Here is a 20,036-nt window from a genome sequence, read left to right on the forward strand (position 1 = left end):
AATATACATTGAAAATGGACTTTGTGAGCAAAAAGCAAATGAAGTGATGTTAAAACTGGGATAATATGTTAAATTTTCTTCTCCAGGTTTGGACTCTTGTAGCACCATTTTGAAGACTTCTAACACTAGTGTGCAACAAGAGCTTACAATCATCAGTTCTTGTTGAAAAGAAGGCATGAACTGATGTCTCTGTATCAGCCACAGAAAGAAGATGAAGAGTGTATGCTTTATTCCCCCCGCCCCCCAAAAGAGGCAAAAATAAACATAATTTATAAGAACTACATTTCAACACGAGGGCATCATCGTGGGTTAGTGGTTAGCACAGTTGCCTCACAGCAAGAAGGTCATGGGATTGATTCCCACCCATGTACTACCTGTGTGGAGTTTGCGTGTTCTTCCCGTGTTTGTGTGGACTGGCGTCCTGTCCAGGGTGAAGCCCACCTCACGCCCTAGAACTGCTGGGATAGGCTCCAGCCCCCCGTGACCCTTAATTGGACTAAACGGTTGAAGATGCGTCAGTGAGTTGGATTTCAACATGAAGTACATTTGGTAAGTTTTGTGGAAAATCAAAGGGGACAACACCTTTTTAGATGAATACACTTAAGGGGCTGGTTGGTGGACCGCCATTTCTGATGATATATCTGCAAAGGGGGAACCACATTTAATATTAAGGATAATGTGGCATAAACCTCACATCCTTTGGAAAGTAATTCTGCTTTGTCTTGTTCTCCTCCTCCTCTCATTCCTTTCTCTTGATCTGTCAGTGTGTTTGTTGTCTTTAACATGGCTGTGCAGGGATCTGATCTTAGCCTAGTTTCCCCTCCCCACACGGGAGATAAAAGCTCCGTCCAGCTGACCTTAGACATGGACCCAGGGAGGAATCCCACGTTACCACAGGTGGGGCTGCAACAATATTGACTCACGAACACAGTTCATTTCATTAGGCTAGTGTGTGTGTGTGTGAGAGATAGGCTTCATTGGTGCACAACAGCTGGAATCTATTGTGATATTCAGCCATCATCCAGAAATCCCCCCTTTTAAATTCATTGTTGTAATGCTGAAAGAATCCCAGTTGAAATATTTAGTATTTCCATGGAAACCGGGGTCAAACCTCATGATTGCTTTGGCAGAACTGCCCTTTAATTAAACACTAAGAGGATATTGAATGATTGTGATGCCCAGATTTGAACAGTGTACACCATAAGTTCATCATAGTCTGTTGATTTGGCACCAGAATGGCGTCATGGGGTTATGTTTGATCTCAGCAGTTGGTACAGAAGCATCATGAGTAGATGGTTAAAAAAGAGAGCTGTGATTAGTTTCTACAACACCTGATAACCACATACCCACCACTCCCCTTTCCATTCTCCTTCTCTCACACACGAGCAGTGTGTATACACACACACACACACACACACACACTGGAGGAGACTGTAAAAAAACAAAAAACAAAAAAAACAAAAAAGGGCTTTGGATTGTTCTCAGTGTTTACTTGTGGGATGGAGACTGGAAAAAAAGGCGAGGGAATGATAAGAGCGAGTGAGTGAGACGTGGAGAAAGGTTTGCGCTCCAGATATGGTGGCCGATAGTGAAGTGATAACTGTAGGTTAAGTGCACTGGCTCGGCACGTGTTCAAGCCTGGTCTCTCATAAACAGATCTATCAGCAGTTTTTCCATTTTCTGTTCGCTAAAATGGAAAAAACAAAAAACCCAAAACAGAACAACTCTCCAGGAGCATATTGATGTGTACACTGCAGTGTGTCAGCACACAAATATTGTATTTAAGAAATAAATTATACTTATACTCAAATGAATAGTTGTGCATCTTTTTTATTTAATGCTTTGAAGTTTCTTCTTAAACATGCATAATGAAGCTTGGGGGAAACTGAAGACATTGGAGAGTGAAATACAAACATTGCATGTAACATAACTGCTGATGCACAGAGAACACACGTTCATTTCCATCCTCAACCCCGGGCTTCATTATTTTTGCCGTGTGCACATAATGTGCTACAGTGGACATTTTGGCACACAGTCGGGCCTTTCAGCCTTTTCAGATTTAATGAATTGAATTGAATGAATTTATTTGGCACACAGACTCAACAATAACAAAAACCTCAAAATAGGACAATTTAACAATGAACCTGTGTGACTGAAAGGCTGTGGGCAGAAGCAAAAGCTTATAATCTCTCTGTGTCAACATGTGTGTTGGTGTCTGTAACACTGTGTTTGAAGTCTTTATGTTGCATTTACATTAAATATGATATTTCCATGTTGTAGTTGTTCTGCCTGCCAACACTCACCACTGTCATTATTCGCCAGAATTGGCCACGTTTTATGCCATGATTGACTTATTTGTATTACGAGTTCATGTCAAGTGTTTGGCAACCAAATGTTGTTGAGACATGCATGTGACTGGACCGCCTCCATATGGTCTTCCCATGGTACAGTTGGCTCAGTAAGGAAAACTGTCTTGGCAGAATCAGAACACACCATCACGTCTGGGTGCTTGTACTGATGCTTGGATCTGGAAGAAGCCTTTGGCCTGCATTATAACATACCCCCTACTGGCATTGCGCTGCTGGCTGGCGCAGAGGAAGGTAGTACCGCCAGTAGCCATCAAAACTTTCATGCATCTCTAGTTGGCAGCTGATGAGGCGGTGTCCAGCAGTCTTGGCTGCATGCATCTCTCTCAACCGTGGAACAGAGGGGAAGTCACTAATCGCATACCACTCTGTCACTGCACAGGTTTAATGGTATTTTGGAAAAATGTATATTCTGTATGGAAAAGGGATGCGCAGTACGGGAAAAAAAATTGTCACAATTTAAATAGATAGAGCTTTTTGGGAACAACACCACTCGCCATATTTGTTGGATGAGAACAACCCGAAAAACACTGTCCCAATGGTGACGCATGGGGGTGGAACCATCATTTTTGGGGGTGGTTTTCTGCAAAGGGGACAGGGCGACTGCACCATATTGAAGGGAGGATGGATGGGGTCATGTATCGAGATTTTGGCAAACAACCTCTTTCCCTAGAGCATTGAAGATGGGTTGTGGCTGGGTCTTCCAGCATGACAATGACCCCAAACACACAGCCAGAGCAACTAAGGAGGGGCTCAGCAAGAAGCATTTCAAGGTCCTGGAGTGGCCTGGCCAGTCTCCAGACCTGAACTCAATAGAAAATCTTTGGAGGGAGCTGAAACTCAAAACCTGAAAGATCTGGAGAAGATCTGTGTGGAGGAGTGGACCAAAATCCCTGCTGCAGTCTGCAAACTTGGTCAAGAACTACAGGAAACGTCTGACCTTGTAACTGCAAACCGGTTTCTGTACTAAATATTAAAGTCTGTTTTTTGAGAGTATCAAAAACTTATTTCATGCAGTAAAATGCAAATTAATTATTTCAAAATCATATAATGTGATTTTCTGATTTTCTTTTTTTCTATTCTGTCTCTCACAGTTGAAGTGTACCTACAATAAAAATACAGACCTCTCCATTCTTTGTAGGTGGGAAAACTTGCAAAATAGACATTGGCTTAAATATGTATTTGCCTCACTGTGTGTACATGCATTTTCTTAGCTTTTTCTTTTTAATAAATTTGCCAAACTTTTAAAACAACTTTTTTCATGTTGTCATTATGGGGTGTTGTGAGGAGAATTTTGAGGGGGAAAAATGAATTCACTCCATTGTGTAGTAAGGCTGTAACATAATACTAAAAAAGATGATTGATATTTCAGGTCTTTTTGGGAACAAGCTTTCGAAGCTTTGCAGTGCACACCATTCTGCTTCTTGTCAGACTTTATAATAGACAAAATATCTATGCACTACTGAATTCGTCAGACCCTTCTTTCAACAACATATCCTTGTTTTTTGGCTGTGTCCGTTTGAGTGTCTTCTTCGATAACGTTGTCGCTCGAGTATTTGTTATTATGTTCAGTCGTCATTGTCTCTTATTTTGGTGTGCACAACAGCAGTAGCACAAGCATTAGCATGTGTGTTGCGTCCGTCTGCTGCTGCTACTCTGTGCATCAACATAACTCGCTGTAACTATTCCTGCCACGTGATTGGTTTGACGCTGTGCTGGTCTCACTGTTATTGGTATCGAAGTTGTGTCGACTGTGGCTTGTGTTTTTATCGAGGAAGACTTATTTCAGGATATTTATCTTTATCAATTTATTTCCCAGCCCTAGCTTGGAGCATATCAACTTCCCAGAGTTGTGGCCAAAGTGACCAGTACTCTGTTAGTCAGATGAGTGGCATAAATTCACAGTCACTATTTTAAAACTGCATACTGGTACACACTGAAGTAGTGGGTGTGAAAAGTTAAAAGATGTGCACCCCCCGTGGAGACGACTTGGTAATGATAGTTGGAGAAAATACATTTTTCATGGTAAGTGTGTTGTGTTCAGAAAAACAGCTAAATTGCAGTCTAGAGGGAATGTATGGCTTAACCAACAACAAACTGCAGTCTGTAATGTTTAATACACTACAGCCACCTCCATAAAGCGCGCACACACTCGCGCACAGTTGTGAAAGACGGGCCCCAGGTGTTATTCACCGCCAGTGAGTGAAGCTGACTCACTTTCTCATAAGAACGCAAACATGATCTTTGTCCTCTGCCCTTGTAGACCTTTGACCCTAACGTGATCAGCCCAAACCCTGGCGGCTGGATTTGAAAACCTCAGTTATCTCTTAAGGCAGCGTGCTTAACTTCCTCTGTCTGGCACATTTCAGATGCGCTTTTATGGATGAGCCGCTGGTTTTCAAAATGACTTTGTAAATGGATTAACCACTTGCATTCCTGAGCTTAGTGATTTGAGTGAGATGGAATGAAGGCGCCAGTGTACTTCAAAAAGACTGTCCTGTGAACATGCTTTTTAACATCACGTGCCGCGTAGAGGTTCTTACACCGCTAAACGATGATACTGGCAGCAGCCTGGCTGTGAGTGTCACCTTGCTGATAATGGCCACAGTACATGATGCTTTGCTTTTAATCAGCGAGGGGAAGAAAACTGTTTTTGATGTGCTGATATAAATCTGTGGGTATCCGCTACCGCGTTTGGCAGATTTGTGTGTTTTCAAGTGCTAATGAAATGAAAGTTTGAGCAGCTTTCTTTCCTTCTTCCCCCCCAAGAACTCAGTGGACTCTGAGCCAGCTTTCCCCCACCCATGCTCTGCGTGCATCACACTCTCCATCCTGAACTGTTGACATCTGGGATTGGTTCTTTCTGTGCTTGTTGTGAAAATTGGATGCCGACATGTCGAACTTGCACAGAGCCAAATGTGAGGTGGCTGGAAATCTGTCTGGGCTCCAGAAATTGTCAAACTTGTTCAAAGCTGGTATAATTTTAAGCGAGCTTTGTTGAGTTGTGCTGATCTGATCTGATAATACAGAGAAAAGGTGCCACTTATATATGGGTTTTTCCTCTTCATTTACAACGGATACGACTTGTACTACAGAAAATACAGTAATCTTTAATACTAGGGTTACTGATATTTTGTAGGATGTTGAACGCAAGTAATGCATGTGATATTAATTTAATGTCCTCTTGCCTTTATTTTAAAATATACACGTGTAAACTTTTAAGATGGATCTATGAACGTTTACACGTGTTTAATGTCATCAGCTGTCAATAGTTTTCTGTTGGATTTAATGACAGTGCTAATGCTATTTTATTGAGTAAGAGCAAATTTACACTGAAAAGGTGCTAATTAGAAGCGTGTTTGCTCACAGAAAAGAAAAAAACACTTAGTCAGACTGTCAAAACTAAGGCAGATGTTTTTCTTTTTCTTTAAATCCTATCTATAAACTTTTGTTATATTACATTGTGTTATGCCAGGAATCTGAACCACATCCTGTATTTTTATGCTTTGTAAAATACGACATTGAATGCATTGTATTGTTGGTGAGTGTCACAAGAATGACAACACTGTCATCGCCCTTGTCAGGATTAACCATGTTTACCAGTCAGTCCTGTCCAACAGGTCATAATGTATCTGTGGGTGTTTATATATATATATATATAAAGGAAAACCCAAAAAAGTACCTTAATTTTTTTTTTTTTTTTTTTTAATGCTGTCCTTCTTTTGGTTGCTCCTGTTTGCATGGGGTCGACACTATGACCATCATTGATGTCCAGTTATGTGATATTGATATATTTGCTATAATCTGCTCACATATTTGGGGATACTCTAAATGTTATTGTTTGTTTATTGTCCTTTCCTGTTGTAATGTAACATAATGTAACAGTTGCATTGTATAATGTAACAGTATTTGGTGGTGGTAGTAGTTGTTACAGTCCAGTGTAATTTTAAGCAAACACTTGCAGTTTGCAGTTGGTAAGGTAGGTGGCAGTACTGTATCTTTATGCAGTTACCACAAACTATTCAGTAGAAAACAAGATTAAGTTTTTATTTATTTATAAGTCTAAACATAACAAAAAAATATTATAGCAGGATTTATCTTAACTCTTCTTTTTTATCTCGTCAAATTACATTACGGTTTATATGCCCCTCCCCTTTCCCAAATTGTGTGCACCTGTTAGCAGCTGTTATTTGTGACTGTGAGGCTGCTTTCAGCAAAATGGGGACTTCTTCTGTCTTCTACATGAATTGTGACACTAAACATGAGTGGGCACCTCCCAGAGGAGGACGAGAAGCCGTCGGTGCGTTTAGTTTGCGCCCCATAGGAGGAGAGCACTGTGAACTCCCACCTCCTGCAGGTGGCTAACATGCTATCAGCTATTACCACACTGGCCACCAAGCAGCAAGGCTCTGACTGTGGGGAGAAGAGGCACCTGAAGGTGGCGCTCTGTTCAGGACATGTTCTTCAGGGAGAATGACGAGGCTCTCTGCACTGTGTGCCAGCAGAACAGATCCTTGTCTAAACGTTGTGATATGTGACCCCTTGTATCTGTATCATATTGGGAAATGTTTATCATCATCTTAATTTGGCACAAGTTTTATACTAATTGCTCTCCATAATGCACCTGTGGTTGGATAAGGGAAAGAACCTAATGTGCGTGTTGTGATGGGAGACTTGCACATGCTTAGGCAAAGGTTCAACATCTGCATGATGTTCACCATTTGAATTAGGGTCCAGTCTAATGCTACAAGTGTCCAACTGGTCAAACTGAAAGGAATTTAAAAGCGCTTATATACCACACAGCCACCACAGTGTTAACACTGACACTTGCATATTGTTTTTTGTTTTTGTTTTTAATTTAAATAATGAGTTGAATTGAGTGCAGTTTTATTCCACTATGAAGCTGTGCACAGCACATTCAGTTGCTCTGTTGCAGACATGTCTGTGTGAACAGCTCTGTTCTCTTCTCCATGTATTCCCTGAATTGCAGGAAGGAGAAATCTGTCGTCCATGAATGTTTACACATCTGCACAAATGTATCCAAAACGTATGCATTCAAGTTAATTCTGATAACTTAAGACGGTTACATTGTAATCCGATGTAAATGCGTGTCACGGTAAAATCCGGCTGACACACCATGTAACTGTGAAAAAACGCTGTATTTTTAGGACAGGTCCTCGTTGCTTGACTTTAACATTTCTCTGACAGACTCTGTGCCATATTTCCAGCAGTATAGCAGAAAATATTTATTGGAGCCACCAGGGAGATTTTTTTACAGCAGCCATTTCCAAAGTAGACCCCACTTTGAAATCCAGAAATCTTCTGGGGCCCACCCAAAACTATTACTCCCCGTTTTAATCGACACATGAGGCTAAGCTGAAGAATTTCCATGTACACAATATGTTAAACTAGACCAGGGAAATAAAGAACACAAATCCAATGGATTTTACTACTTTATAAAAATATCTGAAAAATCCCCCCCCCCCCCCCCCCCCCCCCCAAAATAAAACAACTATGAAGGTTGAAAAGCACAGAGGAATATCAGTGTATATAATGTAACACAGGCAATGACACCATGTTGTTGTGAAACATAAATGGCTTTGTTTTTTTGTGATCGGTTCATGTGATTATCATGATGCTCACAAAGGGTTTCACAAGGACTCATTAATTAGCCCAGTGGTTGCCAAAGTGGGAGAGGGGTATGGCAAGGCAAATGGTTTTTGTTCGTTGCTGTATGAGTTTTATGTGTGCTTTGGCTGCACAGCTTTTTATAATACACTAAGCAATGTGACAATTAAAATATTTTATTGATATTTAGCTAAAATATTTTGATATTTAGCCAAAATATTTTCTTGAATTTGTTTTTGTGTGTGTGTGTGTGTGTGTGTGTGTATATATATATATATATATATATATATATATATATATATATATATATATATGTGTGTGTGTGTGTGTATATGAGTCAGGAAAGATTTTTTATGTATTGATAACATGTCTTTTTTTTTGTATATGTCATACCTGAGTACAGGTTGCAGGAACTTCTGAACTTTTAAAAAAGAAAGGGAGGAAAAATATGTATTTCTGAAATATACAGTAAGCATGGTTGCATGTTATTACCTTTTAAAAAATAGTTTAAGCAAGTATGGTTGTAACCATAATGGATTCATTGTAGCTTAAGTAAATTCAGGTCTCCTGACTCTTGCAGTGTACTGGTACTTCAGTTCTGTAAAGTTAGTGTATATAATCATAAGTTTGTCTCATGCTGTAGATGTCCAGTGTACATGCATAAAAACATCTGAGGTTCTGCACATTCTGTTTCTTTAAAGTATTTTTCATTAAGATCTGTGACAACAAAGCTGTTTTTTTTTGTTTTGTTTTTTTTTTCCCCCTCCAGTGCTGTTGATTACCGTATTTTCCGGACTATAAGTCGCACTTTTTTACATGTTTTGGCCTGGGGTGCGACCTATACTCCGGTGCGACTTATAAATGAAAAATATACCGGTAGGATCTCAATTAATTTATTGTAACAAAACAATTTTACGTGACAGAGTCAATCTATGTTTTAAAATGGCCACCAGAAAAGGAAATGCAATGCATCATGGGCACTGTAGTATGGTGGCCGTCCTATAGGTTATGCTGGTCGTGATAACCAATCAGAGAACAGAACGTTGGACGCGTATTCCTCACCTCACCCACAGCGTGAGAAGCTGACGAATACGGTGCTTGCTGTTATTCCAGCATGGCGAACAAAACAGCTTCAACCCTTGGATATCAGTGTGAGCAGAGTGTTTAAGTTGACGCTGAGAGCTGCGTGGGAGCACTGGATGAGCGACGGTGGAGGATTAGCGTGTGCACTTGGAAGGAGCTGGCGTTGATGATTGTGAAAAGCGTTTGAAGCAGACGAACATGGTGTTTATTCCGGGACAGCTAACAAAACAGCTTCAACCCTTGGATATCAGTGTGAGCAGAGTTGACGCCGAGAGCTGCATGGGAGCACTGAGCGACGGTGGAGGATTAGCGTCTGCACTTGGAAGGAGCTGGATCGACACCGCTGGGTGGTCATGAGCTGCGCAGGTAGGCGCTGCATGGTTCGGCTCGCAATGTGGTCCGCAAAATACAAACAGGTAAAATGCAGCTCACGAGAGGGCACTCGAGGCTTGTGTGACTGTTCCTGCGACTTCTGACTACCATAGAAAAATTAAAATTTCAACGTTACTGATAACTTACAAGACAATGGAGAAGGCCCGAAAAAATGCCACCAAAAAGAAAATCATACTCTGCAGATTACAAGTTAAGACTGGTTAAATATGCATCCGAAAACGGTAGCCGTCACAATATTATCATCTGAACTTTTCATGTTAACATACCTGTATGTCCATGGGACTTATACTCCGGTGCGACTTATTTATGGTTTATTTTTCTTTATAATGGATAAAGTGGCTGGTGCGACTTATACTCCGGTGCGACTTATAGTCCGGAAAATACGGTATTTATTCATGATTCAGTGACGGGTGAGATTAAATGTTGGCTTTACTCCACACATGACGCTGTAGGACAAACATTTAGCTGCTCCTGTGCATGTTGACAAAACTGAAAGTGTTCCTGTTTTTTTTTTGTTTTTTTTAGTTTTATTTGTTCTTGTTCATTTTCTCTGTGATCCTTATGAGATGCTGTAAAGTATCATAATTTTCTCTTTTATCAAAGAAATTTGGTGTGGTTGTGGTTTGAGATGTGGTTGTGCAGTATTGAGCTGTAGTCCAGAAAATAGGGCCAAACAATCAATACATCTATTATCTATTATCTATCTGTTATTGAGATGAATATGATTTAGACAAGGAACTGTTCTGTTGGCACACATAAGAACTTGTACACTTTTGTGGTCTTACATCCATGAACCAGTAGTCAATCAAACATTTTACCTGGTTTCTCCACTAAATATTGCCTTGTTGTTCTAATTGTCACATCTTTATTATCCATAATTTCAGTCATATTGATGTTGCCTACACATACATGTTCGACTGCTCACTTTAACACTTTACACCCCAAGACTCTCAAAGCGAGCATCTTCTGGAATGCTGAACGAGCATGCGCCAAACAACATTGGTGTATTGGGGGATTAAGGACTTCCATGATTTTCTTGTCTGAACCTCCACACCATCTCCTCACCTATGTGAGATGATGGTCAACTGATTAAACGTGCAGATTATCAGATGGTCAGCATCTTTGGAATGTTTGGGCAGTAGAACTGGACCATCGTTGGAGGTGTGAAATTTGAGCTGTGGATCACCTGGATGCATGGATGTTGGTCTGGTCCAAAGCCATGGAGGTTTTTGTTAATTTGCTGGTCCTGAAGCTGTGGTTGATTGTACTGGGAACAGTATTAATTTTTGATAAGATAATAAGATGCACTTTATTTGAATGTAGGTGGACCTGTTTCCACAGTAACGGTTACGCAAGCTTGACAAAGAAGACCTTTGATGACCCACATTCCAGCAGTAAATCACAGTGCACGCACACAAACGCACACACTCCAGCTCCACCCATGCCTGTGGATCCCTCGCTGTGTTTCCACTCTGCTTGTCTCGATTGCACATGCTCGACAGAGATGAGTAATGGGTGTAACAGAAATGGAGGGGATGTTTTCTGTTTTCCTTCTCTGCACGTTTAACGAATCAGACTTCATGTCACACTGTTCTGTTAAGAGTGTGAGAATGCAGGAATGTGACACGGAGCTCAGAAAACACTCGTTGAAATCTTTTAAGCCTTTACCTCAAATGACTCCACTCACTGTGTGACTTCAGGCAGATGTGCACAAAGCCTCCTCGATTTTATTGGGCTAAATTCTCCTTATAAAGTACAAATTTAAATTAGCTTCAAATGCATCAAGCACAGTGGATAAATGGATAAGAGGTTGGGCTGCCAGTATGTAAACCTAAGTTTGATTCCTGCTTGTGCTGCCTGTCTGCATCCTTGGACAAGCCACTTAAGGGTTTGAACCCACCAACCACAGTTGGCAGTACGACAGTAATTAGGACACGTTTAGGACACGGTCATGGGCATATTTCAACATGAAGTTCATCGTGGAACAGTGTAGCTTCATGATCTTGGAGGTGCAGATATGGCTTTCCATACTCATCTCCTTGAGAAGCTCATCAGTTATCCAGCTTCCTGATGAAGACCTTAAGACGCTGGTTTGTGCTCTATGTTCTGTCATCTGTGGGACCTTATATGTAGACAAAAAGAAGACCTAAAAGTTCAGCTACAAATTGCCAGAAGGTACATCTGAGATGCAAGCCGGGATTTGATCTGTTTTGGTGAAAGAATATCCTTCTCCGCTCTACTCTGCTATGAAGCTAAAAGTGTTGATGCAAAATGTGCACAGTGCACAATTTCTCCAGTCACAGCCATAGAAGCCTATAATGTCTTCTGGGTTGTCTGGGTATCTTGGTGGCTTTCCTCACTCTTCTCTGTCTTGCACAGTCACTCAGTTTTTGAGAACTGCATCCTCCATGCAGATTTACCATAGAGTGCCATACTGTTTGTATTTCTTCATAATTGGTGTAAGTCCAAGACACATTCAGTGACTTGGAAATGTTCATGTATCCATCCCCTGACTTGTCTAAAGAAAACTGTCTGTAAAAGTGATTTTACTGTAAATAATTGTGTGCAGGTTTTTTGGTGTCATGTTACGAAAGCATTTTGTCTTGTTCTTGTTGCCAAATAACTTTGGACATTTTTAAAAAAATATTTTTGATAAAACAAAATTGCTTTGTCTGCATTTATTTCTGACCCTATTTTAAAAGGTGTACATAAAATATAGGGCTCCCAACAGTTTTGTCCACGTGTGTAAAAACAAACAACAAACGTGTCTTGTTACATGCTCCCATGCCAGACATAAACAGTGGAAAACTCCTTTTACACTGATGCTTGTTTTCACAAAATATTAATATTACCTGAGATCATTTCTGTGGATCATTTTACATAGGGCCTCAATCAAGGGCACTTACTGAGTTGCTTGTCTGATGGGCCATTGAACAGCCCTCCATGCTGCCACCTCCCCAAACAAATGACCACAGGTCAGTTTTAGTGCACTAAATGCCCTTTATCAGTTTTAAAACATGCATTAAGAAAATCTAGCTGACCAAACTGATGTGGAATTACAAGAAGAAACATAGTTAATGCAACTTAGTGCTGTCAGACCTGGAGTATATATTCTGCATTTCACTTTCTGCTTACTGAAAGAGCCAAGAAGGTGCACGTGATGGATGTTATCTCAAGGCAACTCTGGTTTTGTGTGTGTGTGTGTGTGTGTGTGTGTGTGTGTGTGTGTGTGTGTGTGTGTGTGTGTGTGTGTGTGTGTGTGTGTGTGTGTGTGTGTGTGTGTGTGTGTGTAACGATAACAGCCTTTTCTCTGTGATGTGCAGTAGCTGTATGAGTAGGGGGGGTCATGCCCTTCAGTGGGAACGCACTTGTTGCAACTTTTTTATTTATTTATTTATTTATTTATTTTTACCCTTGAGTGGACGTGATAATGTGATGTGAGAAAAGATTCCCACGGCGAGCTTTGTCCACTTGGTGCCGAGCCTCAAGGTAAAATGGTGACTGACACAGACCCGCGCTGTGCCATCTGGAGCCATTATACACATCACGTGCTGCGCCGTCTTGAGCAGTAGTGCCACGTTTGTGCGTGTGGGTTGATGTGCATGCTAAAAGGTCAGTGAACGACGAGCAGGCTTCTTTTCCTGCTGACACATTCTGCTTTCTGGCTCTGATCCAGCGGCGTGTTTCTTCTCCCGTGACTGGCGAGGCTGCTGAGCGTTCGTCTTACTGCTCAGTCCTTCACCGAGGATGTTAGAAGCTACGAGGTCGTCCTTTCAATATCTGTCAGCTGAGATGAATCGAATGAGCTTCTCTAGTGCCGTTAAAATATTCACAGCCATAAAGTTGACGTCTGTTTCTTGTAAGTGATGTACTGAAGGTATAACGTTCTTGCTTTTAACCTCTTCAGCTTCACGTTAGTGTTTGTTTCTCTGTCTTCCAGGACTTAGAGTTCCATGGGGTGATGAGGTTCTACTTCCAGGACCGGGTTGCCGGTAACTTCGCCACAAAGTGCATCAGAGTGTCCAGCACAGCAACCACGCAGGATGTCATTGAGACACTGGCAGAGAAATTCAGACCGGACATGAGGATGTTGTCCTCACCGAGATACTCCCTGTACGAGGTCCACGTCAGTGGCGGTAAGTTCTACTGTGTATGACTGTCAGGCCAAAACGGTGTGATGTTATGACATCAGACGTAGATGTTGAGTGTTTTAAAGAGGCATCAGTAGAATTGAAACATAGGAAAAATTGCCACAAATGTACGAGTGCAGTGCATCTGGAAAGTATACACAGCGCTTTACATTTTATGTTACAGCCAAAATGGATGAAATTAATTTTTTTAATTCAAAATTCTACTCACAATGCCACATAATGACAATGTGAATTTTTGCAAATTTATTATAAAAAACAAACTAAGAAATCATTATGTACATAAGGTTTCTTTGCCATGAAGCTCAAAATTGAGCTCAGGTGCCTCCTGTTTCCACTGTTCATCCTTGAGATGTTTCTGCAGCTTAATTGGAGTCCACCTCGGTTAAATTAATTGGACGTGATTTGGAAAGACACACACCTGTCTACATATAAGGTCCCACAGTTGACAGAACATGTCAGAGGACAAACCAAGCATGAAGTCAAAGAAATTGTCTGTAGACCTCTGAGACAGGATTGTCTTGGGGCACAAATCTGGGGAGGGGAAGGGAAGAGAAACATTTCTACTGCTTTGAAGGTGCCAATGAGCACAGTGGCCTCCATCATCCACAAATGGAAGAAGTTCAGGTCAACCAGGACTCTTCCTAGAGCTGGCCGCCGTCTAAACTGAGCAATTGGGGGAGAAGGACCTTAGTCAGGGAGGTGACCAAGAACCCAACAGTCACTCTGTCAGAGCTCCAGCATTCCTCTGTGGAGAGAGGAGAACCTTCCAGAAGGACAACCATCTCTGCACACATCGGTTCATCTTTCAGCAGGATAGTGTCCCTAAGCACACAGCCTTGAGTCCTAGAATGGTCCAGCCAGAGCCCAGACCGGAATTCAACTGGACATCTCTGGAGAGATCTGAAAATGGCTGTGCACCGACGCTCCTCATCCAACGTGATGGAGCTTGAGAGGTGCTGCAAAGAGGAATGGACCAAACTGCCCAAAGATAGGTGCACCAAGCTTGTGGCATCATATTTAAGAAGACATGAGGCTGTAATTGCTGCCAAAAGTGCATCAACAAAGTATTGAGCAAAGGGTGTGAATACTTATGGACACGTGATTTCTTAGTTTTTCATTTTTAATAAATTTGCAAAATGTCAAAAAACACAGCACCAAAAAACCCCCCCAAATTTTTCATTTTGTCGTTATGGGGTGTTGTGAGTAGAATTTTGAGGGGGAAAAAATGAATTTACTCCATTTTCGAATAAAGCTGTAACATAACAAAATGTGGAAAAAGTGAAGCGCTGTGAATAACGTATGAATGTAGTGTATTTTCTGAATTTAGAGCTCACTCTGTTTGACCGAACCAACTCTGGTTATGGTCAACCAGAGTTGGTGTTTTCTCTATGTTGGGCTGTGACAGTATTATCTATTTTCAGAAACCTTAGTCACACGTAATAGTTTGGGAAAGAACCTGCAATTACATGCTAATGATGGTGAAGGTGACTTTGGCATTCAGATGAACTTGTGTGTGTGCGATGTGTGTGTGTGTGTGTTAGAAGAGCGACAACTGGACCTGGATGAGAAGCCTCTTGTTGTTCAGCTGAACTGGAACAAAGATGACAGAGAAGGACGCTTCGTTCTGAAGAACGAGAACGACATCCTGCCCAAGGTCAGCTCACCTGTCCGGTAACCCGTTTGACTGTTAATCAGGCTGCTCATCGTCAGCTTTGATAAAAGACAGAAATCCACAACCTAACATGTCCGGATCCTTGGTGATGTTTGGTGACATTTGTCTTTTTGTTTTCAGTACCTTCATAAACAAAAATCTAATTTTTAGCTCTGGTTCCTGGAGGAATATTGGCCTAACTTAATGCTAAATAACCCGCTGATCTTCAGGTAACTCATGGTCTGGGTTTATTTACTCTTTTACACCAACAGAAAAGTCAGAGTAATGGGCCAGAAAAGGAGAAGGATGGAGTGATCCAGAACTTCAAGAGGACTCTCTCCAAGAAGGAGAAGAAAAAAGAAAAGAAGAGGGAAAAAGAGTTTGCCCGGATCCCTGATGGAGATGAGCAGACACTCAGTCGGGAGGATGGGTAAAACCTTCTCACTCTCTGTTTTGAGAAATCTTGTCGTTTTTTTTTTCCCTGTCTTCTCACAGCGCGGTTCCTGTCACTCTGTTTTTGGTTCAGAGAAAACCGTTTGGCAGCAGAGGTTTACAAAGACATGCCAGAGACGAGCTTCACCAGGACGATCTCCAACCCTGAGGTGGTGATGAAGAGACGACGCCAGCAGAAACTGGAGAAGCGCATGCAGGAGTTTATGAGCAGTGATGGAAGGCCAGAATCGGGTACTTTTTATTAGTTTTCAAGCATTTAAGACGATGTCCAGACATTTCAGAATAATGTTTTTAATTGCAGCACAGGAACACATTCTTTACCTCCAGCTGGAATTTGGAGCTGGTTAGCTGTGCAGTTGGAACCTGAGTGAAGTTCATTGGTGCAGTTAATGTACACCATAATTCTCTCAGGCCCAAATCTGTGTGTCTGTTATGTGTTAGTCTGTCTGGTGAAAAACACTTACAAACCACCCAGAGTTGGATTGCCATTTTTTTCAGGCAACATGTAAAATTACCTGAAGGTGTGCAGTAAGATTTTTCTAAACAAAATTACAAGGGAGAGGAGGTCAGTCACTTACTCACTCATCTTCAACTGCTTGTACCCTTGTTACACTTTGACAGTTTAGCCAGCGTATGCTGACCGTATTAAAAACGCTGGCGTACGTCTAATAAGTTATGGGTAAGTTTGTTTAAGTTAAGAACACTTTGAAGCATGCTGATATACGGCGAGTACATCGAAAAAATTTGGGCATGCACAACATTTTCAACGCATGCTAGCGTATGGCTGATACATCCTGCATACGCGAGACATAAATTGTAGATAAGTTATGTGATTTTTGGCACACATTTCTTGGAAGTTACTCATAGACAAGGTAAATTTATTTGTATAGCACACAGGCAATTCAAAGTGCTTTACAAAAACAAACAAACAAAAAAACATAATTAAAATGACAGTAAAAGAGCATTTAAACAGACAAAAGGCAATTTAAATAGAAAAATCAAATATTGAAATAAAACTATAAACGTGCAGTCAAACAGTGAAAAAAATTATGAAAAGTAATTTATCAAAAAGCTACTGTTTTCAGCTCTGATTTAAATGTACTGACAGTTTGAGCAGACCTCAGGTATTCAGGAAGTTTGTTCCCCAGGTGAGGAGCATAATAACTAAATGCTGCTTCACTTTGTTTGGTTCTAGTTCTGGGAACACACAATAGACCTGTCCTGGATGACTGGAGGGATCTGGATGCTTTGTTAGAGAACAAATAAATCTAGCATGTATTTTGGTTCCATAACCAATCAAAGCTTTATAGACCAGCAGAAAGATTTTATCACATCTATCCTTTGAGTCACAGGAAGCCAGTGTAATGATTTAAGGACCGGTGTGACATGGTCCAGTTTCCTAGTGTTTGTAAGGACTCTAACAGCAGCATTCTGGTTCAGCTGCAGCTGCCTAATTGATTTTTTTTGTTAAGACCTGTAAAGACACCATTACAGTAATCTAGCCTGCTGAAAATAAAAGCATGAACAAGTTTTTCTGTGTCTTGTTTAGACATAATCCCTTAATTCAAGCCATGTTTTTCAGGTGGTAACAGGCAGATTTAGTAATCGTATTTAAGTGGTTGTTAAAATTCAGGTCTGAGTCAGTAATTACGTCCAGATTTCTGGCTTGATTTATAGCTTGCAATGACATGGAGTCAAGGTGAGTGCTGATCTTTTAACCTTTCATTTCTGGGACCAAAAACGACCACTCAGTTCATAAGTAGAAATACTTCCATTGATGCTGTCCATTGATTGGCTGAACAATAGAAAGCTGCAGTTCATAAGTAGAAATACTTCTATTGATTCTGTCCATTGATTGGCTGAACAACTGAAAGCTGCAGTCCTCATGTGAACAGTTCAGACTGTTTCAAATATTAAAAACATTCACACACGGAGTAAATATATAAATAAGTCTTAATTTGACCTGTTCGTTTCAGTCGGATTCATCATCACAGCCTGATGAAAACCTATCCACATAAAGCATCCTGATTTTGGAAAACAACCTATGAAAATACTTTAGTTCCTTGTCGTGGCTGAATAAACATAGCGTTTTTAAAGAAGTCTCTCTGTGTTTTGTGTGTTTCTCAGCCTGAACCAGAGAACGCCGACGCTTTGTGCCACAACAAGAAAATGAACTTGTTTTAAAAGTTGAAAGAGTCGCAGCACCACATTCATTCATGCCTCAGACATCAGTCGATACTTCAGCATTCTGCACGCGATGGAAATAAATCCCATGATCCACAAGACAAAAATTAAATAAAAAAATGTTAAATTGCTCTGTTTGGCCTCTGTGTGGAGGGGAGAGCCAGCATGACAGCGTACGCATGTTCGATGACATGCTTGTCAATATTTATGTGTTCTGCCTGCCAAACAAAAGGGTTCTGACGGTGGTGGAAACGCAAACCAATTTAAGTGTTCCAACCTGCACCATACTATGCCGGACCACTAGGTGGAAACAGGGCTGTCGGCATACACTGGTTAAATCATCATAGTGTGTCAGCTGCATAACATATTCGATGTACCCAGCGTGTTCAGCGCATTTTTGATACATCGGCATATGCTGGCTAAATCATCAAGGTGTGACAGGACCATTACTCCAATTAAGGGTCATGGGGGGTTATCCCAGGAGTCATAGGGCGTGAGGCGAAGTACACCTTGTATAGGGTGCCAGTCTGTTACAGGGCCACATATGACAAACAAACACATTCACACCCACACACACACACCTACATACGGACAATTTAAATTTCCAGTCCACCTTAATCTGCATGTCTTCGGATATGGGAGGAAGCCAGAGCACCCGGAGAACATGCAGACTCCACACATAAAGGCCATAGGTGGGAATCGATCCCTTGACCTTCTTGCTGTGAGGCAACAGTGCAAACCACGTATCCACTGTGCTGCCCAGGAGAGGGAGATGACTTTAAATAGTCTGAAATGAAGAAAAAAAATCTGTTACATATGTCACGGAGGTCTTAATCAAGGCTGTTAGTCATAAATTCTGCTTAAATTAGGAGAATATATGTGAAAACACTCATAGAATTGTGGAACGTTGGAGATGTTGAACACTAAATATCAGACACATAAAAATGTAAATAGATAGGTTAAGAAGTGATTTGGCACAATATGACCCCTTTAATAATGTTCTTATTGAATCAAAGACCATTTCATTTTCAAATCTGATCATTGAACATTAAAACCTGGATTAAAAAAACATCATAAATCAAGCGTTTTTTTCACCATTTTAAACCCTGGAAGAGCTCCATGTGGTTGTTTGGTTTTAACAGTCATTAAAGCTAAACCAGCGTTTCACCTGTTTACGCACAAACACCCTGCATTTATATCGATGACGGTTATTAAAGCAGGTTACTTTTGTAAGTAAAGTATTTAACAAGTGTTGGACATGTGGAGCTGAACAGCAGGAAACATTAACGAGACTCTTTTATTCCTCTCGTCTGAGAACAACATTAAGCTGATCCAAACACTGTATTTATGCTGATAGCGTTATATTTCTCTGGTGCTATTAAAAATAAGTAATTCTGGTCTGGTGCTATTCCTTAAACCGTGCAAAATGCATGTCCAAAACTAATAAACACTGCGTGCTGTGCAGGATTGACAACGTGATCGAGAGCAGAAAGTGTCTACAAAATCTGAGCAAGTAAGTGACTTAGATTTTAAAGTGATTTAGATTCTAAAAATTTGACACTTTGTAGGTGCTGCAATTAATTAATGCAAATTAACATGTTGGCAGCCATAGTTATTGCATATTTTACATATTTCTCATAGGTTTATGCAGTAAAGTGCCTTGGTGTGCTGAATTAAAGGTTGACCTGTGTTGAAGTACACCGTGCCTAAAAAGGATTACTAATTATCTTAGGCTTGTACACATTTTGGTGTTTTGGCTCAGAAAAAAAAAAAAACGCTGACTACATCGGAGTTAATCTAATATGAATGAAGAAATAGAAACGCTGCAGCACAGTGTGGCAAATCTGTCAAGAGCAGATGTACGTGCACATGTAAGCAGCTCAGTGTTTGCACAGAGAGCCTCAGTGTGTCTCTCTTAATGTGCATAATCTGGTGAAACAGTATTTTGTAAAATATTTGTTTTCATGTTGTACAATGCACAGTTGCAGCATAATTATAACACGCTTTCTCAAGTCAACATTTGCTTTGCAAAATGTTTTTTGCAGTGTTTGCACATGTTGAAATATTTATTGAACTTTTAAACGTTCTATCATCAGCCGTTTTGCTGAAAACCAGCCATTTTTTTTA

The 20,036-nt window shown here is 40.7% G+C and overlaps 1 protein-coding gene across 1 annotated transcript in view; it reads left to right on the plus strand.

Annotated features, from left to right (window-relative positions):
* afdna (afadin, adherens junction formation factor a) overlaps positions 1-20,036 on the plus strand; it is a 180,922-nt gene that overhangs the window by 76,520 nt on the left and 84,366 nt on the right. Inside the window, 4 exon segments of the mRNA XM_034162102.1 lie at positions 13,411-13,606; positions 15,163-15,275; positions 15,545-15,702; positions 15,799-15,956. Of these exon segments, the coding sequence (XP_034017993.1) occupies positions 13,411-13,606; positions 15,163-15,275; positions 15,545-15,702; positions 15,799-15,956 (625 nt within the window).

This window comes from Thalassophryne amazonica, chromosome 21 (assembly GCF_902500255.1).
Source record: "Thalassophryne amazonica chromosome 21, fThaAma1.1, whole genome shotgun sequence".
In the NCBI taxonomy this organism is placed as follows: Eukaryota; Metazoa; Chordata; class Actinopteri; order Batrachoidiformes; family Batrachoididae; genus Thalassophryne; species Thalassophryne amazonica.